A 25,231-nucleotide genomic window follows, 5' to 3' on the forward strand; every position below is an offset into this window, starting at 1 on the left:
GCGGCTCATCAGAGTATCATTTGGCGTTTTTGCGAGTATCAAATGAACAGACTCTAAAATTTAAAGCTTCCAAAATGTTTGGAACTCTTCAAATAAATTCTAATCTTATATCCTCGCTAGAGCTCTTCTTCATAAAATTAGACAACACATTTCAACCCCTTTTTGATTCGATTATATACACATACAACAAGCTGTGAATGAAGACTTCAGCTCTTCGCATAGGGAATTCTTACTTTGTTGATTTGGTTAATTGCAATTACACCCTGTTAAGGGGATCATCCCGTATGAAGGCCGTTTTTTTGGCTTTTTTTTAGAACTTTTTTGTGAAGAACTGGATAAAGATACAAATACGAATTTTTCAAAATAGATTTATTAATATCTTGAATGTGCGAGTAATTTTTCCACCCCAATCGCATAGGTGGTTATTGAAATACAGGGCAATTTATATATATTTATACCATCTCCAAAAAAAGGTGTTTTTCTGCTGTCACGCTAGAGAGCGCTGTGATCATCTTAAAGAAACAAAGTAAACGGCATTTTAACGTACAGACTTAACTACAATCTGCAAACTAGAATTACTAAAAAATATTAAAAGCTAAATTACCATGTTAAATTTTTTTTGTGAATTTTGGTGTTTTTTCACGGTTTCTTCAATGAATAAAAAAAAACTGCTGAACGAATTGCAATTATCCGAGTTTGCGGACCGTAGAAATATGTTCTGAATAAGTCCTGAAAGTTTCAAAGAATTTGGTTGGATAGATTTTGGGCTATGGTGGCAGCCGATTTTCAACATGCGGTGCACGTGGCATTTTTATCGAGAAACGAAAATTATATAAAAACGCCGCTTCAAACCCAATCAAAATACTACTTACTGTTTTTATCTCGATATAATATTAAACAAACCGCTTGAAGAAATAACGAAACTTATCGCGCAACAGTCACAATGCAAATCAAATCATTGAAATAGTCAACATGTACATTTCAATCAGCTAACGGGACACAGGAGTTGCACGCTAATTAGCACACGGCGCGTGCGTCTAAAGATGTACAAAACAGAATAAACACATATAGCAAATATTTATTGATTTTGTTGAAAACGTGCACATGTTGAAGGTTTTGTGTGAAACAAAACCTTATTAAAATCGGTTCAATGTCCATCTGTCACATCCAATTTACTCGGGAACGGCTGAACAGATTCCCACGAAATTTGGTGAGAAGATGCGGGCTGTGCGTCGCTTCATATGCAGCCATTTTGTGTTGAATTTTAAAGGGAGCTCTCCATGCATATGGAAATGGGGTGTACATTTTTTTCACCAGATATGGTCATGTTGGATACAAAGGGCTCGATTAGTACTTTTCGAAATTGATCTGATATTGGGTTGAACATAGGGGAGATAGGGCTCAGAATATGTGCCCTAAAAAGTGAAACAGATTTGGTTCTCAGAACTCACCCAACCGAAAAATCTGAAAAAAAAAAATCATAGTGATGAAACTATCCCCATTCCGATATCTGCACAAATAAAGTTAATAATAGTAGATTAACATGTTTTTGGAAATTTACCGGAAAACTCCCCTTTAATTCAACCCAGAAGTATAAAATTTGAAAAGCTTGAATTCAATCCGACTATTATTAACGAATTTATAGAAAAGTCAAAGTTTTACATTTCAAGTAAATTTGTGGTTGGTTGGTTGGTTTCAGTATCATAACACCCCGCTTAATTATTGCCTATAAATTTTCTGTTAGATTTCCATGGTTGGAATGGCCTCGTCCCTCAACCCCTGCTGTACAAATCGCCACTTATGATATGGTGCATTGTCTTGCTGGAAAGTTACCTTTGAATAAACTGGCAGCGGAAGGTTTTCCAGGAATGGTAGAAGGTGCTCTGACAGCAAATTTCGGTAGACTAAATCTTTAAATTTCCCCTTGACCATAAGAAGGAAAGAGGAAAGTCAATATGGCTCCTGACGAAGACTAGCCGTTTGTTCTGGTTACCATGTCTAACTTGTGATCTTCAAAAGTCGCTATTTGACGGTTCTGATAGAAATATTTACACCATAACTTCTTGCATTGTGGCTCTTATTTGCGTCGAAATAGCGAAATGGCCGTACAATGATTGTCGAAAAATTAGAGCGTATTCGCTTTTTGTGGTGTTTTTTGGCCAACAACGTCTTGTATTAGCAAAACGTTTATTTTCCTTGTTGTGTTTAATCGAGTTTTGAACTTTTTTGCGCGTACACACTATAGACCGAGTAATTTTGTTAATATTTTTTTTTGCTTCTCTTTCTTCAGCCTTTGTCCCGTTCACAAGCGGGGTCGGCTCGTCGTGATGGGCTTCGCCATTTGGCTCCATCGAATGCCTGATCTGTGGTGCAATCTCGAGGCTTTCAAATCCCCATCTAGCATATCAACCCACCGTTGCTTAAGTCTGCTTTTTGGTCGTTTACCATCGACTTCGATGTTCAGACCAATCTTGGCAAGTGAATTCTCGTTTGCACGAATTGCGTGACCATACCATACCATACCATACTTCATCCAGGTTACGTTAATGCGTGAAGCAATTTCATAACGCAGTTCTCCATTGGCTGATAGCTTTGGAGCGAGGTATTTAAATCGCTCAGTTCTGGGCAGATCACTGCCGCTGACAGTGATTGTATTGTGCCTGTTTCATGGGGATCGGTCGTCAAAAATTCAGTTTTGTTTAAATTCAATCTGAGACCGTGTTGTATGAAGCGATGATTCCATTTTTGAACAAGTTGCTCGAGATCGTTTTTGCTATCAGATGCTAGGAAAACATCATCTGCATAAAGCAGTGTGTAGGGCGCTGGACGTTGGATATCCCGTGTGACGGTGTCCATAACAAGGACAAAGAGGAGTGGTGAGTGGGCGCTTCCTTGATGAACACCAACAGAGACACGAAGCGGTTTTGATACACCCGCCATACTTCGAACTTTACTTTTCGGATCGTGGTAGAGTAATTGGACCCAGCGCACGAGTTCTTCTGGCACGAAATGCTGTCGTAAAGCATACCAGATGATAATTATCGTTCCGATGCTTGTAGTTCTTCTAAATAAAAATAAAACTAGGTAGCTTGCTCCTACTACAATATATTTTAATAGTTAGTAAATACGTATTTCGAAAGCTACTTACTCTCTTCTCTCTCAGCTAGCTTAAGTACTGAGGAAGAGAATAAGCTACCTAGTTTTATTTTTATATACCAGATGAGTTCGTGTGGTACACGGTCAAACGCTTTCTCTAGATCCAGAAAGGCAATGTAAAGAGGGCGGTGCTTCTCAAGGTGTTTCTCCATGAGTAACCGCGCAGCGTATATTGCGTCACTAGTTCCGCAGTTCGTGACAAATCCTGCTTGATTCACGGTTAATATTTTTTTCGCGTGAATAAATGTTTCATATCATTCGTCATCCTCCGTAGAACTCTTCTTGCGTCCTATTTTGATTCTTTTGTATGATTTTTCACTTAAAATTCTGTTTTTAACTGAAAGTTAAAACAAAGCACAAGGTGCGCTAATGAAAATGCCAGGCAAAAGGAGAGCCCATGTCGTTATTATTTTTTATCAAACAAATGAAAATCGAAAATGAGAAATTGTGGAGTGGTTTACATTGCTTAAATAACTGAATTCCATACTACATACAGAAAAAAAAAAATATTAGAATACGTTACATTTGCAAAAAGTGCAGCATATTAAATATTAACGAAGGTGGACTAATTAGTGTGCCAACGCTGTATATAGCGGATCATGCCCAAAAAAAAAACAACTGCAGTAAATAAAAAAATAACATAAAAACAAATAAGGGAAAAGGCACAGAAATAGGTTTTGCACATATATTTATTTAACATGGTGTGGAGTTTTGCTTCTATTACCTTTCGTGATACCTGGATGTTTTCCCATCGTTCAGCTATACTGATCGCTCCAGTGGCGTATGTAGCATTGCAAAACTGCCGAAACTAATGCACATATCTACAGATCGTTTCTCCAAAAGTCCTTCTGGGCTAAATATATATTTACTTCAAAACCTTTTTGCATCCATTTCAACGAAATTTAGAAAACAGTCATCAGAAGGCTCTTTTATATTGTACAAATAGCTAAAGCTACAAATATGTGCTTTTGTTTGTCCTATTTAATTTAATTATTCTCACACGTGTAAAGCCCCAGGGAGTAGATGTTGTCACATAGCATTTGTATAAACATTAGTGACTATTCCTATACCGCGCTAATTAAAATTAACGCAAAAACTCTCCCAAGCTTTATTTACCATATCATTTACTGTTGACGGTCGCGACAAGTTTAAACATATGTTTAGAATATACGTAGTTTATTTACATACAATCGTGCTGAATAAATTATCTTATTATCTTATACAAATGTCGATAAAATAACATATCGACTCAATTGTTTCCACGAGGTGCACACCATTTCGCTGTTGATTTTAGCTTTTCATCCTGAGGGGTCCCTCTGGAAGAGTCTTATTTTCCACTACACAAAGCAGAAAGCGCCATTAGTAAGCAAATATTATTTTCCACATCCGTCGCAGTTCAGGGTTATAGTCTCATCCTGCAGTTGCAGAATATCAAAAGTAGTGGAAAATGAATTCTTTTATGTGTGAACATGAATTGTTAATCTGAGAATCCTTTTCATACGCAATGGTAGTAGATATATACATATCTGCCGATATAAGGAGTAGGAAGGAGATGTGCATGATTCAAGTTTGCAATTTAGGAAGATGATTGTACGGAGAAATCACTTGATTTTATCCAGTGTAACGTTTTGCTTATGTTCCGGATCACAGATGATTTTCAGGCGGATTATATTCCTCCGAGCATAGGTAACATTGTTCGAAAGGAAAATTGAATTTTACCTTGTCATTTGACACTATTGAAAAGAAGAACTTCATGACAAAGAGAATAGACAATTCGTCCAGAGTGTATATAAAAAATGAGCAAAAGGAATATTGGTCACTTTTCTCTTGAATTATTCTCATAGAGTAAATACACTGGGTGTCAAACAGATAGAAAATTCCTCAAGCATCACGATCCAACCAGTGATCCAGAAAGTTCTGGAAGATCAAGTGATATAAGTGCATGTGAAAACAGTATTCTGCATATCAAATTGGACGTCAGCAGCACCATATGAAAGGCCGATTTTTTTTGTTCCAGTTCAGTGTTTGGAGCGGACCCTTGTACACACCTAGTAACGTGTTTCCTAGTTATCAAAACCTTTCAGGAAGTAATTTGCCGGAATGCTGTCGAGAGTGCTTGTAACCTTGGCTTAGACGTCTTTTGTGGAGTCAAAACGTCCCTTCATTGATAATTGACATAAGAGTAAAATACTCAAGTCCCATATATGAAGAAGCTACTTTTTCCCATTCCTGTTTTATATCTGTTTGAGAGCGAGCGGTTTCCTTACGTAGTAAGGCGCACTGCCGGCGGTTAGACAACGGTGAAAATCCATATTACAAAGAACGCAGAACGCTTTCTGTATGCGCCGACTCTTAGGGGAATTTCTGCACATTTGCTAATAGTGTTGAACTACTAATGTGAAGCATATTAATTTGATTATTATCGATACAGTACTTCCAGAGTAAATCATTTATGAAAATGCTTTTTGAAAAATAGTGTGCAAATGAATTTTGAAGTGCAAGGTTCCGCACGTAAGAAAACAAATCCTTTCATACCCAAAACGTCCAGCTTTCGGTTTCTCAGAAATGAAATAATATTGATTTGTATTTTTTAAATTTTGAAGATAAAAAATTGAAAAAAATTTATATCCGATGGTTGTTGTTGACACAAGGTTGTATCCAATGTTATGGCCATTAGTTACACCATCTTTTCATCGACTTTAAAGCCGTCTATTACAGCATAGCCAGGGCAAAACTGTACGCGGCCATGAGAGAATTCGGTATCCCAACGAAATTGATAACACTGACTAGGCTAACCCTGACCATTGAGCAAGACCAGATAAAAGCAGCAGGATCACTCTCGAAATCATTTATTGGCTTCAAGGCCGCCTATGAGGGTAAAATTATACACGACCATGAGAGAATTCGGTATCCCGACGGAATTGACAAGACTGACGAGGCTGACCCTGATCAATGTGCGTGGCCCGCTAAAAGCAACAGGATCACTCTTGAAACCATTCAACATCAGCAACGCTCCAAGCCAAGGGTACAGGCATAGGGCATACCCTATCATGCGCCTTCTATAGCCTGGCTCTAGAAAGTGATCCGCGATGCAGATGTTAATGCAAGAGGCACTAACCTCTTTAGGTCCACCCAACTACTGGCCTATGCTGATGATATTGACATGATGGGAAGAAAAATCCGAGATGTACAGTCTACCTTAATCCAGATCGAGCAGGCGCTGCGAAATCTTAGGTTGCACGTTAATGAAGGCAAAACGAAGTACATGCTGTGTCAGCGCCAAAACCGAAGGAACGAAGAACATCGAATCGCACTGGTCAAAAGAAAACAATGAAGATAGGAGATTACAATTTTGAGACCATTGAAAATTTCTCTTATCTACGGTCGAAAATCACAAACGATAACAGCTACGATGATGAAATCCGCGCACGGTTGTTGTCAGCCATCAGAGCCTATTTCAGCTTACAAAAACTGTTCCGCTCGAAACGTCTCACCATAGGGTCAAAGCTCTTACTGTACAAGACTATGGTCTTGCCAGTCCTCATGTATTCCTTGGAGACTTGGGTTCTTAGCAAGAAGAATTGCGAACTCTTGGCCGCGTTCGAGAGAAGAATTCTCCGAAGAATTTTTGGCCCCCTACATGAGGATGGACGATTCCGTAGCCTACATAACGACGAAATCTGTGAGCGATACCATGACCGTCCGGTTGTGGATAAAATCCGACTCAACAGGCTGCGGTGGGCGGGTCACTTAATTGGTATGGATGAAGATGATCCAGCCCGGAAAGTCTATAAGGGCATTATCTATGATAGAAAAAGCAGACGAGGCGGATCCTGCCCGAGATGGAGCGATGACGCAAGTCAGGACGCAAGATAGCTTTTAGGGATATCGAATTGGTGAATCTCGGCACAAAACTGGGGTGTCTGGAATATCGGTTATTGCGCAGTTAGTGATGATGATAATGATGTATCCGATGTTGAAATTGCCATTTTTTGAGACTCGCTCCAACTTCTCCTGACCAAACCATGAAGCCGCAGAACAAAATGTAAATGTAGTTGTGTTTCGACCATATGTAATTATTGCCTGAATTTGATTCTTAAAATTATATTCTATGAAGTTAGTAAATAAAAAAAATTTGTCAAAAAAAATTGCTGACTTTGAAAAGTCTTCTTAACTATGTAGTTTGCTATTTAGGTATGGAAGACGTGCAGGATTAATATTCTTTTTGTAATGGATACTGGATCTTTTAGTTTTGACAAAAAAAATCTTCATATATTGTCCGAAGCTTTAAAACATATTGATTTGTCCACGCAATTGTAGAAAGAACGACTCTCTACGCTTCATGTTTGCTAAGATTGAAATTGATTACTCATGATATCAACTGAAGTATTGGCCATGGCGTTCAACTTCCTTTTCCGGGCAGCCGTTCCTTTTTCCATTGTTAAGCTTTCCAGAATTATAAATTACGTCCTCCTATGATAATATAGATTTTTCCAATAGATGAGTAATCTGTGTATCGCATTGTATAAGTCCAATCGGGTTATACTAGGTGATGTTAAAAAGATTAAATTTCGTACGAAAAATATTGTAACAGTTTTGTAATTGATTTAGTTTTGTTTGAGCGCGCATCACAAATTGACACCAACAAAGAAAATGAACGAACATTTTAATTTTTCGGTGATAAAAACGAAAACGGGGGACAAGCGACTAAAAAGGCGAATAGTGATACAACAACTGATACTGCAACAAACGATTCTGTGCAACTTTGGCTTCGAAATTGAATCGCCATGTAAGCCCTGTTTCGGTTGCCCAGGAGTTAAACAATAAACTATTTGTAACCATTTGGAAAAGGTTGGATTCAAAAAGCGGTCCGACATATGGGCGCCCCATATGTTATCTGCGAATTACTGCTAAATCGCAATCAAATTAACCCGTTTGTGACATAGATAGGTGATGAAAAGTAGATCACTTATACGAAGCCAAATGGCCTCTCTATCGGAAATTTGAAAACCTGCCTATACCTATATATATTTTTTTAAACGGAAAAAATTGTCCATCCACAAATTTATGATTTATTTCTTGAAAAGCTGGGTATGATTTCTAAAGAACACACTTCTTTTTCTTTAGCTTTTGTTCCGTTCATAAGCGGGATCGTTCGTTCTGGTCAGCTACGCCATTTTGTTCTACCAAAGGCCTGATCTTGATCGCTTACCGTCGAGTTTATGTTCAGACCAATCTTGGCAAGTGAATCTCGTTAGCGCGAATGACGTGACCATACTATCGAAGACGCCTCTGGCAAATTTTCGGTACACCCATTATCGATCCCGAATATCCTCATTTCGCATGTGATCAAGGCGTGTTAGGCCACCAATTCAACCTACGTCTCCATCCTCGCGATACACCATTCATTATCTTTTATAGTCTACCAACACTCAGAACTATAGAGAGCGATAGGGCGGCCGACATTGCTGTAAATTTTAGATTTGAGACGTTCGTTGGTGCATGATTGATTTGTTTTTGTCACTTTCAAAAAATACATACCGATATAGGCAGGTTTTCAGACTTCCGATAGGATGGCCAACGTCACACCTTGTGATTGAAGGCTTACTAGAAAAATACCGGTTGTGCTTCACTCCGAAACTGATGAACTGCAGTTCTTATGAGAAGTTCAATTCAATTGTGAACAATTAAATTAGATGTAGTTAAGTTTAAATGTAGTAGTTTAAACTACCCGCTTTTGAGCGATTGCTTGCTATAGATGGTCCAACTGCTGACAATGCAGGCGCGAACTGAGAGTTTCGACATAGGAGTGCAGCCAATCCCACCAAACACAGCAAAACCGTCCTGGATCGCGTTTGCGCCTGTTCACAGTTTTTCTTTGATCACAAAGAACGCCAGTTGTGGAACGCTCCTTCATCCAGGTTACGCTAATGTTCTCCATTGGCTGATAGCATTGACCCGAGTTATTTGAAAAGAAATGAAAGAATGAATGTATTTTCAATCAGATTCAATATGAGACCATGATTCCATCTTTAGAGAAGTTGTCATTTGCTATTAGACGCTATTAAAGCATCATCTGCAGAAAGCAATGTAAAAACGCTGGACGTTCGATGTCTCATATGGCAGTGTCCATAAAAAGAACAAAGAGAAGAGGTGAGCGGGCGCATCATTGATTGACACCGACAGAGACACGAAACGGTTTCAATACACCCACAACACTTCGAACTTTAATTGAAATAATACAAACTTGTTGTTTCTTTTTCGTTGGTGTGGGTATTTATTCTTGCAAATACCGATATTTCGGGAACCACTTGTTCCCTTCATCAGTGCAAACAAGTTTCAGAACTTGTATTTATTCTTCTGGGTATTTATTCTTGCAAATACCGATATTTCGGGAACCACTTGTTCCCTTCATCAGTGCAAACAAGTTTCAGAACTTGTTTCAGAAGTTTCAGAACTTGTTTGCACTGATGAAGGGAACAAGTGGTTCCCGAAATATCGGTATTTGCAAGAATAAATACCCACACCAACGAAAAAGAAACAACAAGTTTTTATTATTTCAATTAATTAATCGTTGGAAACACCGCATAATTTCACTCTGACTTCGAACTTTAGTTTTCAGATCGTAATAGAGCATTTGAAATCAGTGCACGAGTTCTTTTGGCACTAGGTGCTATCGTAGAGCATACCAGATGAGTTTGTTTGACCGTGTGCCACTACTATCTTTCTTTTTCCAAATTGGAACTGTGTGCTTTCTTGCCAGTCAGATGGTGCTCTGTCTTCAATAACCCGATTGAAGAATTCGCTGAGCTCAATGTTGTGTCTCAGCTCTTCGCTTTCCAGAGCTCAGACGCTCTTGCTTTCTCCGATTTTTATTTCGTTTTATTGCTTCCGCGACTTCAGTGGCGCTGACAACTGGAATTGCTCCAAATGTCGGCAATGTTTGGGGGTGGAGGATGGACAAATTCTTCTGCTGAAATCTGCTCGAAATATTCTCGCCATCTATCCGTCGCGGCTCATCGGTCGCTAAGCAAAGTACCGTTCATGTCATTACCGCAATCGAACTGTTCGATATATCGTGTATGCGTTGGTGCCGGATTTTGACATAGATCTCTCGCCAACCTGAGTGTCCAATTTATCGCAAAGATCTTTGTAGTGGATCACTCAGATAACAGCGATTGTTTTCTTTGCTTCCCGGTTGGCATTCCTATAAATTTGCCAATTGGCGAGCGTTTTATCGACAAGAAACTCATGGTAGAGGCCTTTCTTTTTACGGACCTTCATTTCAATATCGTCATTCCAAAGCCAAATATCTTGGCTGATGAACCAATTACCCGGCTTGGAGCATAGGCCGATTTGTGGATCATAGCTTTAATTTGGTTCCACATTCATAATGTTTGGTAATCTCGTAAGTGCGATCATTTCTTCTTTTTTCTCTGCATACCATTTATAGCGCGGCGGGCCAGCATGTTTCGCATGCTGTTTTTCGATGGCTTGATTTGCAAGACGACGATCAATGGTCGATATTGAGGTCTAATGTTTTCATAGGGGACGGCTCTGCAGTCAGTGACGGTGGCAAAATTTTAGCGTTTTATAAGAATCGATTTGCGTTTTACTGTTCCCATTATAAAATGTAAGAAAATGAGTTAATCGTTTGGTGAACAATATGTTCATAAGTACAAGGTTATGGGTGTCTGCAATTTCAACTATACGCTCGCCATCGCCACTGCGTGCTTCAAATCATTTTCCTCCATGGTACCTGTTGCCGTTTGCCTTTTCACCCACATGATCATTAAAGTCGCCTGTAGTGATGATATAGTCATCAACTGAGACGTTACAGGTCTTTGCATCGAGAACTTGTCAAAAGGCGTCTTTCTCGACATCAGGTCGACCTGTCTGCGGTGCAGAAGTGAATAGTGCGATCAGCTGACATAATGATGAACATCACCAGCCGGTCATCAAATTGTTTGACTTCTTTAGTGGCATCACGGAAACCTTTAGAGATAACCATGTCAACACCGCATTGAATGTGTGTGCCATTTTTACCTCGTTCGCGTCCTATGTCGCAGCTTTCGGCATCAAACCAATACGTTTCTTATAGAGCTCAGTTGTCAATACGCCTTTTCCGAAGAGCTCATGTGAGTTCCTCAGTGTTTTCAGTGAGTGTGCCAATATTTAGCTTGCAAACACGTATTTGTTTTGCTCGGATTAATTTACTTACGTTCTGACGCCGTCCATATCTTAGAACCCTATGCTTAGGACGATCATTTTGTTTTTAACGACATTGGATGGATTTTCTTGGTTAGCCTACCACGGGGAATCTGGTAGGATTTAGCATAGTGAAATAACTTCCAACTCTATTTTATTTATCTTTTTTCCTTATCGCAGAATTTTTTTTTTGTTTTACTGAGGATAGTACAAAGTACGATGCTATAGCTGCGTAAATAACATGGGGGAGTATCTAATGAACACACTTAAAGACCCACTCTCAAAAACTGTACTGAAAACTGAAGAAATCATCTTTGGCCTCTTTATGGCATCTAGGCTTCAAAATACTTCCCATCTTAATATCTGCTCGAATACAGTCAATAACAGCAATAGAAAGTCAAAATAGATCAAAGTTTCTCTGTTTGTTTCTGTTTAAGGTTAAATTTTAATATAAATTTCAAAATTGCTTGAAACGTGAGATAATCTCGCAAATGTTGAAAAGATTGTTTGTTTGTTATTATGTTTGTCCTTTCTATAACAAATCAAAACCGTTTGGCTTTCTTATTGTTCACTACGTTTTACGCTTTACCACTGCTGTTTAATTTTTTCGCTACTCCATTATAAGACCGTTAAATTTGCGATGGCTGAGAGAAATAAAGATGCTTAATGTCAAAGGTGTGAAATTTCTGTTGCTTATTCGCGAAAGCATATATGTTTATCATATTAAGAATTGGTTGTGTAAACTATTGAGTAATGATGTACATGCCAAACAGAGCAAAAAAAAAATTACGAAAAAATATGTCACCTGCCAAATTTGTGCTCATTTACTTGAAGGTTGGCTCTTTAAGTCTGAATATCGTTTTTTAGCTTTTCGAATAATTGTTTTGCATGAACAAAAGCATTTCAACCAACACCGTCTAATATTTACAAAAGATTTTTGCTTCATTGAACAAAGTACGCTTTGGACCTATGGAAAATCGTTGATTTCAATGGCTGAGTTGTCCGATTTATCAACAACCCACAGGGCCAACCCAAATTTACAGTACATTTCAATCGTTTGAAATTTCATTTTACAAACAACTCAACATATTTAGGCACTTTGCAACAATGTTTGTAGTGAAAAGCGGAAACATCTACTTTCAACGGAAATTGACAAAATTTTAGCAGAAGTTAGGCAAGATCACAGCGGTAGCTGATTACATAAAAAAAAATTTAATGTGCAAAACATACACTGAGGGATGGGTAGCATCGTCTTTCTTGAATAACAAATTGTTCACATCCACTTCGTTGATTGTACGCCAGAAAATCGGTTATGCCTCTGTACCAATGTTGGGTATGCAGGTAAATATCAAAGCAGCCAATTGAAGAGGTTGACCCACTTAATAGGATATGGCTGGCGTTGGGTCGTACTGATCCTTATTAAATTCAGAATACCATTCAATAAATTTCCTGTTTCTCAATTATTGGAATATCATTAAAATATAACAGTGTGTAGATGTGCACCAGAATTTATATTTTTAGCACTCATGCGATCGCAATGTGAGCTTACTATTTCTAAATTTATCCCATTATCATCATTGATCATCGAATAGCAAAACCCACTTAGTATCATATCCCGAATTTTTTGTTTTACCTTGAGCCATCGATGTCAAATCTAAGTTGTGTACAATTCTCTATCCAATGAAGTATCCACACTCTTCTCAAAAACAATAAAGTTATCCGTAATTTTAAACAATTATTATTTTTACAATTCCATCATCAAATCATTTCGCATTTCCGACATGTATGTATATATTTACGGTCGTGAGTAGATATCATTATGAATTCATTTCCAAGATACAAATAACAGAAAATAATCAATGAATAAAACTTCGAACAAATGTATAACCGCTAATTTGTGAGGAATATAGTATTTTGATATTCAAAAGAACAAAAATAAATATTTCATTGCTGAAAAGAATAAATTTAACAAGTTAGTAATTTTTGGTTAGTTTATTTGTGAAAGGATATGAACTGAAGTAATCTCCTTAGAAGCAACATCAAACACAAAACATACCGGAACCGAAACCATGAATTGAGAAGCTAACAAACAACGTCTTTTATCAATGCAATGGTAATTTAAATTGATAGTCAACCCTCGAGATGAGATACTACGGGAATATCACCTAAAAATTGATTTTCCATTAGAAATCTCGCTTCTGTCCCAAACCTCACAGTGTTCTTAAATGCGATATGTTCTTTATTGAAAGTTAAAATAAAGTTGTCGTATCAACTGTGATTCGACAGGTGTGGAAATTATATTCTTCTTCGTTGCCTTCGTGGCGTATTCTAAAGAATGAAAGGAAGATGAAACGTCCCACTCCCACGGGCCCATCTATTATCTGTGCTTCCCCCCTAACAAGGATTTCCGATTTGGAGATAATTGAAGAGTGGAAATAGACTTAAAGGATTCATAATGGCAATAAGATTATTGATTCAAATTGCGAATTGTACCGTAGTTGATTTTAATTGAGCTGTTATATTTTTGCTAAGTATTGTATATATTTCTAAATTATTAATTGTTGACATCATTCGCCATTTAATCTAATGTCCTCGATTTAATTTTTCATTTTAGTCGATGCGGATGAAATCCGACGTCTTGGCAAGCGTTTCCGAAAATTAGATCTCGATAATTCGGGTGCGTTAAGTGTCGACGAATTTATGTCGTTACCAGAACTGCAACAAAATCCACTGGTACAACGTGTTATCGATATATTCGATGCGGATGGGAACGGGGAGGTAGATTTTAAGGAATTCATTCAAGGAGTTTCGCAATTTAGTGTTAAAGGTGATAAACTATCGAAATTGAGATTTGCCTTCCGCATCTATGACATGGATAATGATGGATACATATCAAATGGTGAATTGTTTCAGGTAAGTTCAATCATCATTGAAAAAAGAAAATACTCTTCCACTTTTTATACTTATTTTCTTCTCTTTCTCATACCTTTAAACATCTTCCTCAAGGTGAAATTTCTTAATTCCCCTCCACCTGTTGATATTACCGTTTCCATGCAGCTAGGAAAACGGTGTGGTCTTAAATATTTCAGAGAATTTTTGTCACAACGCCAACAGCGTATTAATGTATCGGAACGATAGTATCATCAGCATTAAAATTCTTGCAATTTACGAAGGAGCAAACGAAACGAACCGGAAATAATTTTTCAATATATTTTAATTAGAAAAGTTAATATTTGTAACTGTTTATGTGCTGCGCGAATTAGTGCTTTCACGTGCGATTCGTTTTCAGTACAAAAAAAATGAACTTAGAGTTGACTCGTTGACGAAATAATTACATTGAAAATAATAAGATTTTCTCCTCATCTTGTTAGAAATCGAGTTCCAATGTTTCTAATGTTGTGTTCTCATATGAATGACTCGAGTACTCTGAATATATTTATAATGAGTTGATGAAAATTACGCCTTTTTTCCTAAATTCATTATTTACATCATTCCACATACGTTTTTCAACACATGATTTAGTTAGTGACCGTCTTAAATGAAACATGAGATTTTTGTAGTGCGGAATCCGATTCCCGGGCATTTCGAGTACACATAAAATTTCATATCTGTTGGGATCTATTCTGTTGTTGTCTCAGATGCTAGAAATGAACCCAACGTTAATGCCGCTGTGTGTCTGCAAAGGATAGATTATTGTATTTTTTTCGAAAATTTCTTCGAATGAATATGTTTGGCAAGCGTAAATGTGAAATTTTAAAATGTACCGGCGTTATTTTGAATTGAGGTGGAGGTGTTGAATTTATGGGAGACACAGAGGAAAACAAAAATATATTTTATAAACAATTTTCTTCGTTTTCATACAAAACAATTTTTATGACTTTCTTTTTTACATGTTTTTAATTACTCTGTAAAGCTATTTTAAATGTATTAAATAGTTTGATGAGCGATATGTTCTATGATCTATAAAATAATAGGCTTTCAGAGTTGCAGACTATAGGTTGCGTTAAAAATGATGTACGTTTTGTATAAGTTCTTGATACTTATCCAATTTTGAAAAAAAGTTTATTTATTGCTCTTCTGGATAATGAACCTGTTCTCCCCTGCCTCGGAGTAAATACACTGTGAAGAAAAATGATAATTTCGTTAGATTTTTTGATTGTTATCGCGCCAATTAATTTCGTTATATTAATGTGGACTTATGTATGATACTTCGAACCGTCTGAAATGTAATAAGCCGAGAAGTTTAATAACTGCTTAATAGCAGCCTCGGCGATCATCTATTTTATTTGAAATTTTACCTCAAATCCTGGGTTTTGGAAGGCCTCGATTTGCACGAACTCTGATATTTTTCTTTCTTTTTCCAAATTAAAAAATAAAACTGATAGTTTGGTATCAATCCGTTCAATTTTCTCACGTAATAAAACCTGTCGGAATGACTGATTTTACGATGAATGTAAGCTAGCAACGGAACGGAAGAATGCTGCATATATCGGGAGGTGCTATAATTTCAAGGAAGTGGGCATTCGTACCAGGCCCAGAAGTTTTACCCACAAGTCAGCAGGATGAAGTCATATACACCCCGATGTTTATCCTCTCGAGACAAAGAGGAAAATCTTATTTCCTATCGTATGGAAATATTGGAACGACGGCTGCAGTACTTTGATGAACTGCTCAATAACCGAAATATCGGCGAGTTCAAAAACCCGCCAATAGAAGACGACGGACAAATGCTGCCACTACCAAGCATAAAAGAAACAGTTCGTGCAATTCATCTGCTTGAAAATCGTAAGTGAGGTCCGATGGAATAACAGCGGCCAACAAAACATTATCTGTCTCATACATAAAAAGGGGGATATCACGCAGTGCAGCAATTATAGAGGTATCACGTTGCTGAATTTCTTATAGATAAATAATCCACTATCTTGCTAGAACGTAATCGGTCCATCCTAAAGAGGTTTCACTCCAGGCATATCAACAACAGATCAGATTTTCTTCATGCGGTAAGCTATGGAAAAACTATCGGAATATGGCCATTAGTCGACCCATCTTTTCATCGACTTCATGGCCGCCTATGATAGCATAACATAACCACGGTGAAACTGTACACTACCAAGGGAGGGCTGATCCTGGTCAATGAGCGAGGCCCAATAAAAGCAGCAGGATCACTCTAGAGACATTTGACCATCTACAACGGCCTAAGACTAGGGGATGCCTATCATGCATCCTTTTCCAGGGCCAAGTTACCTTAGAAAAACTGAATGCGAGAGGTACAACCCTCCTATTCTTGAGACATTGATATTATTGGAAGAACAATCCGAGATGCACAATTTACTTTCAACCAGATCGAGTAGGCGGCCCGAGATCTTGGGTTGCACATTACTGAAAACAAGACAAAGTATATTAAATTAAATAGCGCTAATCAAATGAGAATAATAATAATAAGCGACTTCAACAACTTTGAGACCGTTGTTATTAGTCAACAGAATTTCTCCTTACAAAACTGTTCCGCTCAAAACGTCTCACCATAGGGTCAAAACTCTTATTATACAAAACATGATCTTGCCAGTCCTCATGTATTCCTCGAATTGGAATTGGATTCTTAGGACGAAAAATTGCGAACTGGCAGTTCTAATACTAGCTGACTCAGCTGTGAATGAGCACCTGAGTCAAATCAGGGCAATAATCTCGGGCGAGCGCAATGCTGACCACATTACCTCCTACATTGTAGTACTGTACCGTTACGTTCTTGGATTGCTACCCCAACGATTATTCTTATTATTATTCTATAGCGACGAAATTTTACGACCGTATGGTTGTAGATAAAATCCGACTGAATAGATTGCGGTGGGCGGGTCACTTAATCCGTATACGTCATGATTATCCAGCCCGAAAAGTCTATAAGGGCAATGTCTATGATAGAATAAGAAGACGTGGTAGACCCTGCTTTAGATGAAGCGATAGCGTCGTCTCTATAACGCTCCATGCGAATCTTCCATTGTTAGAAAAAATGCCGGAAGTTTTTTTCTGTCAGCTCCTTCAAGATGCGTGCCGCTTTCTTTTTCATAGATTCCCGGATTGAAATCTTGTTCCTTTTGCCTTTTAATGCCGATTTCACCTTAGGAAACAGATAGAATTTACACATCACAAGTTTCGGCGAATAACCCGGATAGTGCAACACTTGGCTAGAAACCTACAAAACAAAGGAGGTACACAATCCCATGAATAGAGAAAAAACAGTCATCATTGCTTTATATGTTGATTTGCTCATTGGTGCTCTTCTTGGCCATTTTGAAAACGCTTAAGGGGGTTGTCCCGTGTGAAGGTCTTTTTCAGGTTTTCAGATATAACTGAGTTACATTACGAAAGAAGAAATGAGTAGAAAAAAGAAAAATAGAAGATCTCAAATAAATATGTGAGACAAAGGCAGTTGAAGATGATAATAAAGTGAAGTACATTTCCTATTAAATGCATTTGTAACAAACAACGGTATTATTTTCTACCAAATGAAATAAACGGGAACATACCGAGATAATCCAAAAGTGATAAAATTCACCAATTTTGGACGATGGAAAACATGATGAAGTAGGACCGAGCACCGCTTGATTTTGTTAGCTGAACACTGCAATAAGGTGCCGAAGCACATAGGTCAAGGTTTAAGTCATCGGAGGTGTGTACATTAAAGTGGATAGATAGATAGAAAGAGGAACGCATCGAACAAGTAAGATGTGAAATAAAGACAGCTGATGGTCAGAATCAAGTTAAAATGTGAATGCTATTACTCCAATGTATTTGAAGCAAGAAATGGTAGCTTCTACTAAATACAATGGCCACAGAAATAATAAAACAAAAGTGTTGAAATTCTCGGAAAATACGTCGAGCATGGAGGGTGAAAAAAAGTGAAGGAGGGTCAAGCGCGTCTTGATGTTGATGGCTCGACACTTCAATAGGTTGCGAGAACAACATATGTAAAAATCAAGGTGATGGTAGATGTGTTTATAAAAGTGTTTAATTAGCCGAGAAAAAAGCGTTTAAAAATTAAAATGTGGTTATTAACAATAAAATGTTAACCGATCATAATCTGTTATTCTTGGTCCATAAACCATTAGTTTCTCAAAAAAGCCTTATAAAATCTTGGCCTCAATTGTCGCTCTTTTAGGGAAGTCATTCGAGTATCGTTCGGACTGGTAAATTCGCGCTTTATTACGGCGAACGAGATAAATCTGGCATATGACACCTTACCTGTTTAACACAGTAATTTCTGAATGGCACGGAATATCGAAAAATCACTTTTCCCATATATTCTACATTATGTCTGGATACAATTGATGGGGAAAAATCGATTCCTCGGACCCCACACATGGAATGATCCCTTAAACCACTAAAAGAAATTTCCCCCGCGATAAACATTCATTGACATACACTTTCAATAAATTGTAGATTTCGTTAGAAAAGCGGCACTACATTCGTAAGAGAAGGCTTCACGATAAACAACTGTCGGTCGCTGGCGTTTGGTGCATGGGAAGTTCTGCGGGAGCGTCAGTTTCGTTATTTAATGCCCTCGTAATATTTGTTAGCTTCTTCACCTTGTCTCGAAAAAAATTATCCATCAATACGATCATCTGTGAACAGAAAGTTGAAAACTTATTGTTGCGTATCGACATAACTGCCTTATTGTTTCTGGTAGGTCGGGATTTCCTTTGGATTGGAAATACTTTTCATCAAATTTCTAATTTTTTTATTTATTTTAATTGATAATTGTGAGCGAAATCCCCATTCAATTTTTTTCAGTCTTCTGAATTTCCTGTAAGACCGTGCGTTTGCTTCTACAATACGGCCTTGACTATTCTCATTTAAAAAATTGTGTGCATGCCATTGCGGAAATGCCATGGAACCCCTGTGCTCAATTGAGCATTTTTTTTTCGAGTTAAACCTTTATATACTAATGATTTGGTTAGGGAATGGCAGTGCTTTTGATTTTCACTTGAGCACGGTTTACTTTTCGCAAGGTTGGTCGCATACCCTTCGATTTATTTACTTCTCCATCTGAAGCTAGTTTTTAAGGTTTTGTGTAAAACAAAACCTTATTAAAATCGGTTTACTGTCTGTCTGTCTGTCACAAGCATTTTTCTTCGAGACGGTTGTAGCGATTGACACCAAATTTGATGCAGAGATGGGAACTGTGAATGCTCACGCATACAGTGAGTTACATCATTCTACTTTGAATTTAATTTTTTCATCAAATATAGTCTCATGGGGTATCAAATAAAAGATCTCGGTTAGTGCTTTCCGAAGCCGGTCTTAGTTTTGAGATTTGTTGGAAAGGTGGGGAGTGCGGAGGGTTGAAAATGATCATTTCTTTAACGGGCCCACTCTCAGAAACTACCCAACCAAAAAATCTGAAAAAAGTCAAGAGGCTGCCACTATATGGTGTCTAGGTTCCGAAATACCCTACATACCGATATCTGTTCAAATAACGTTAAAATAATATATTATATTACTATAATCTTTAGTAATTTACTGGAAACGCTCCTTAAGCTCATCCTAGTAACAATGTAGGCTATGATATAGAGCATGATCCTGCTCAGTTCGGTCGAAATCGCACTATTACTAACAAAGTTATAATGGGTCAAAGTTGACAAATGCACATTTAAATCTTTTTATAAAAGAAATACACAAAGCTTTTCATACTTGAAGCGTCCAGCTTCCGGTTTCCCGACTTGTTTACCTAGATGTGATTCCAGTTGCAATGAAGCTTATTTTGGATGTATATGTGCTGCAGCCGTTAGCCCGCTGTATTTATAAGACACAATATAGATTCTATTGCTCTACTCCGGGGTAGATCTGCTCTGATCTTATCTATTACTTCCTTTGGAATGTGAAAGTTGGAACTAAATCTGGAGCGTTTTTCGTAATACGGCTCTCAACCGTATAACATCTGGATCTCTCATGGATGAAATGTCTAGTCACCGTAATATCTCCGTATCTCTTGTGTACTTCATTGCTTTAGCTAATACACCCGTCCGTTTATAGTATAGATGTGTTATACACTGGAAATGTCACGTCAACATAGTTAAATTTTCTTTAATAGTTCCGAATATTCGATAGATATTTGAATGAGTTTTCATGTCTATTCCAGAAGGAGCGAACGCGTCACGCGAAGCTTTCGTACATATAATTTATCGTAGGAAGTGAGATGTATTCTTGAAGATAAGAAGCCGTCCAATTATGTACAATGACTGCCAACAAAAAACAAAACTGTCACAAGATTAATTATGCATACTAACAATTTGAGCTGTTGATGGCCTTTTAAAGTTTATGTGAACTGACGCACTATCGTGTGAAACTAAACGGGTGGTTATCTACTCACTGATACCGACTAAATGAATTCTAACCTTCTATTATACGCCAAATTACAGTCGACCTAATCTGCAAACAACTATATTTTATCTCGTAATTTTGGTCCATTTTGGTCTTCAGCAAAACCGTAAATGCAACACTGGTCGAAGTATCTACTAACATTTGATTCTTCTTCTGGATAAAATTAAATGCTTCAGAATATGGAAACCATTTCAAAATGATCACATGATGAAATATCCATATACTTTCTGCCCTTAATGAATATTTCGCATAAATAGGAATATACTTGTCTTTTTCAGGAGTACAAAAACGTTTAGTATTTTTGGATTATTTTTGGCGATAGAATACAATCTTCAGGCAAGAATCCATCCAAATCTCCACCTATCTTCCTCTCATTTTCTTTTTTGGAAATGCCGTAATACTTTGAAAAATTTTGTTTACTTTTCCAAAAAGTAAAATATCGTATCTTGCTAACTCTAGCAAAATATGCAGAATTTGGATAAATGCTTAAAGCGTGTCAGTGTTAATAGATAAACGATTTAGGCATCTAGTAGTCAAAATATTTGCAGAAATTTCATACAATTATAATACTGAAAGTAGTTTATCTGGGAAATAAGTTTGGTTTCCCCAGACCAGCTTCATAATTCATATACAGGGGTGAAGTGTGATTTAAAATAAAATTATGCTATATATTTTCATATTTATGTTTGCATAGCAAAATTGCAAACCTCCCACTTGACAATACAACAGTACGTGTATAAAGGAGTAGTTGGCCCTGAACACTGAAAAACGCATTGTGCAGAATAGTGGAAGGGAGTGCAAGTTTCCAAATGGACCTGCAACAACGGTGCCTAGATTCGGCTGTGGCAGTAATGAAAGTAATCGTACATGCCATCGACTCACTTCTACCATCTCAATTGTAACTCATTTATCCCTTTGCAGTAAAAGCCTGGCTCGCGGGAATCGATGAACTGCCGAAAGACCATTTTCACAGCCTCCCCTTGAAGAAATTGTCCAAATTTTCATAGAAAAAATAATCAATGGGTGCAATATCTGGCGAGTATATGGTGGTTGATGGAGAGTTTCCAACTCCACGTTTTAGCACGCTTACCTTGTCGGAATGTGGTCGAGCGTTGTCGTCGAAGGGAGCCGAACAATTGGTCAATCTTCATTATATGTAACTGGAAGATTCCACCTTATTTTGTTACTTTGAGCAGACATTAGCCGTGAGAAGTATGCCACGCTTCATGAAGCTGTAGCTGATAGCACCTAAGCCGGACTCCCAAACAGACACCATCAGCTTTTCTTAGTGAATGTTTCGTTTCGGACAATATTTTTTGGTGGTTCATTTTTGTCTTACCGCTGCGCTGGGAGTCTGCAATTATCGTGCACAATTCATTTTTTGACATATGCGACAATTTGATTGAAAATTTGTTCGTTTTGGTTGCGATTTCAGGAAAGAAAAGATGCGCCGGATAGAGTTTGTTCTTGTGCCAGGGTTAATTTGTTCGGCACCCCCTATCGATTTCCCTCAGATGACGCAAGATTATTTCCTTAGAAACATCGAACGTCATGCGTACTCTGCCCGGGATCATTTCAATTTAATTTTAGATCGGCCATGTGGCTCATTTGATTGGCTGACATCACCAGCAGCAAACATCTTGAACTTGAACTTTAAAGCCGCCTATGATAGCATAGCCAGGGTAAAACTGTACAGGGCCATGAGAGAATTCGGTATCCCGAAGAAATTGATAAGACTAACTAGGTTGACCCTGACCAATGTGCGAGGCCAGATAAAAGCAGCAGGATTGCTCTGAAGACAATTCGATATCAACAACTTTCTACGAGAAGAGGATGTCCTATCATATGTCCTCTTTAACCTGGTTCAAGTTATCTTGAATATATTATTAAATTACTCGCACCAGAAATCGTTTCTAAATATATTTCCACAATATTTGCAATCCAGAATGCAGCGACAGCGATAAAACTATCCGATTTCACCAAATTTACGTGGACGAAACAAGAGATTCTGATAGTTCCTAGTAAAATACCACTTTATCGTTATAAACATCTGATTGCAAGAAAAGCGTGACTTTATGTACTTTTTTCTTTGTGATGTGGTATACCGTTTTTAAATCGTTATCATTCGCAGCAACTTCTGCTTCGCTGACCAGCGCAATAGTAAATTTCCGTTTGTTACGTCCATACTTGCACTTTTCGTGGTTTGCCACGATATTTGTGCTCAATTCCTTCACGTTCTCTACTGCTCACAATAATTAATAGAGCCTCCAATTCCTTACCTTAATCGATCTGCTTCCACGATTCCGCAGTCAGCCAACGAGTTGCAGAAATCCACAAATCTCTCGCCTCTCCTTGGCCACGGTTATCAAGATCGTGTTTCCCAACCATCTACCCGAGCAAAATATTTTTTGAAATCACCTGGGCATTCAGATTATCATCCACGATTTCATTGTCACCTGAACTGTTTTCAATTGCACACAGAAAGCCTTTTTCTCTGTATCAGAAGTCTACGTTGGTTTGTAGTATTATACTATTAAAATGTTCTTCTGCAACGTAATTTTCATCAAATAAAATTCTATCTAACAAAATTTAGCGATTTAAAGTCCTTCCAGAGGCACGATTTGAATATGGGATTTATTGCAAAAGCAAACTTAACGCACTATGAAAATTTATCCTACATTCAAATTATCAGTTGCTCGTGTCGACCATAGTAAGACCAGAATACAATGCTGAATGTAACTGCGATCTAACAGAACATCGATATGTAGGAAGTAGGCACATTAAAATTGAACATCATCCGGCATTAACCTCGACAACAGAAACATTTGCTCATCCATGACAGGTTTAGGTACTAGGAATACAACTTATACTGAAAATATGTTTAAATTTAAAGCAATTAAACCATCGCATTTTTCGCTTACTATATTTTCACTTTTTCATTTTTCAAACAGGTGCTGAAAATGATGGTAGGAAATAACCTTAAAGACACACAACTCCAACAAATTGTAGACAAAACAATTGTTTTTGCCGATAAAGATGAGGATGGTAAAATATCTTTCGATGAGTTCTGTTCGGTTGTTGGTAACACAGATATTCATAAAAAAATGGTTGTTGACGTTTAAGTTCAAATTTATTAAAAATAATATATATTATTCTTTTTTACTATCTCTTATTTACACAACAAAGCAAAAGCTGAAAAATGAGGAAAAAAATATAAATAATTTATTGCATTGTTCATTTTTTACATTTTATATATAAATTATATATAAATAAATATTAAAAAATAATAAAATATATTAAAGAATAAACAATGAAAAATGACAAAAATAATAGATCAACAAATCAAAGAATGGAGTAAAAGAATTGACATATTATACCTAATTTGTGTGAGACAGAAGGAACACTCAAGCAAAAATGAGGTAATTCATATATGAAATTTTAGGTCTGTAATTATCATTTGCCATTTTTTCAAGATCATTGTGTAATATATTGAAATATATCTTTACATTTACATCTAATGTGTTTGTAAATTTTTATTAGGCTAATAGAAAGGTGAAATGAATAAAAGTCGTATATTGCGTAACTCTAACTTTTGTAGTTTTGACCACACAATAGTAATTCGAATTACTTTTCATTTACTAACTCTAACGTAGTCAGACATGTATTACAAATACAATACTTAAGATGTATGTTTAGTCGGGGTTATGTTTTTTATGCTTTTATAAATGAAGAACAGTTGTAATTGATTACTTAAAGTGTATAACAAACTAATTATATTGAATTAAATTAATTGATCTGATATTCTAGTCAATAATAAGTACCACTATTATACATTATAATGATTTCTATCGGGATTTTATCATGTCTTGTTTTATCAGAGGGAGATTTTGATGGTGTGTTCTTTCCTAAGTGAAACCTATAAATGAGACTTTTAATTGTGAACACAACTGAAATGACAACCGATTTTTTCTCGAATAACAAAGAGGAAATAGTAAAATATGAAATGAACAAAGCAAACATAGTGTATTACTCTGCAGTGTATTATACAATGTGAAGTTTTTATTAACTAATTTAGCCGGTCTGACAGAAAAGAGGAATAAAATGAGAATTGCAAGTCAGGTGGTTGTGTCTTGAGTGGTCCTCGAATAGTAACGGCAGAAGTGTACATTTATTTAGAATTTTTCTTTTATTTTGTTCAATTGTTTTCTAATAAATAATCTAAAAATGTAATATTTACAAGTCTTTTAATTTTTTTCTCAATAGCATTAGGATTTATCATGCATTAATGAGAATTGCATTCAGAAGCCAGAAAGTAAATATATTATTTTTGTTTAACTTTCCCTCCGTGGAACTTGGTCATTTTTATTTCACTTATGTTCGGCTCATTATGTATTCTAACTTTAAAACAAATCGTTGGTCACAATGATTACTACTTTCTAGTAAATTGTCGAACAATGCAGTGATTCAAACAAATTTCGTTTTGTATAAA

The 25,231-nt window shown here is 37.0% G+C and overlaps 1 protein-coding gene across 2 annotated transcripts in view; it reads left to right on the forward strand.

Annotated features, from left to right (window-relative positions):
• Positions 1-24,972, forward strand: part of LOC119647563 (calcineurin subunit B type 2) — a 42,195-nt gene extending 17,223 nt beyond the window's left edge. The window contains exons 3-4 of one of the 2 annotated variants that reach the window (XM_038048683.1): positions 13,979-14,277; positions 14,371-14,546. In XM_038048683.1, coding sequence (XP_037904611.1) covers positions 13,979-14,277; positions 14,371-14,502 — 431 coding nt within the window. In that variant the 3' untranslated portion in view covers positions 14,503-14,546. Of the gene's footprint in view, positions 1-13,978; positions 14,278-14,370; positions 14,547-23,693 lie in introns of those variants that run through there. The other variant, XM_038048598.1, reaches the window with a different exon arrangement.
• The last annotated feature ends 259 nt before the right edge of the window (positions 24,973-25,231 follow it).

The sequence above is a fragment of the Hermetia illucens genome, chromosome 1, assembly GCF_905115235.1.
Source record: "Hermetia illucens chromosome 1, iHerIll2.2.curated.20191125, whole genome shotgun sequence".
Lineage (NCBI taxonomy): Eukaryota > Metazoa > Arthropoda > Insecta > Diptera > Stratiomyidae > Hermetia > Hermetia illucens.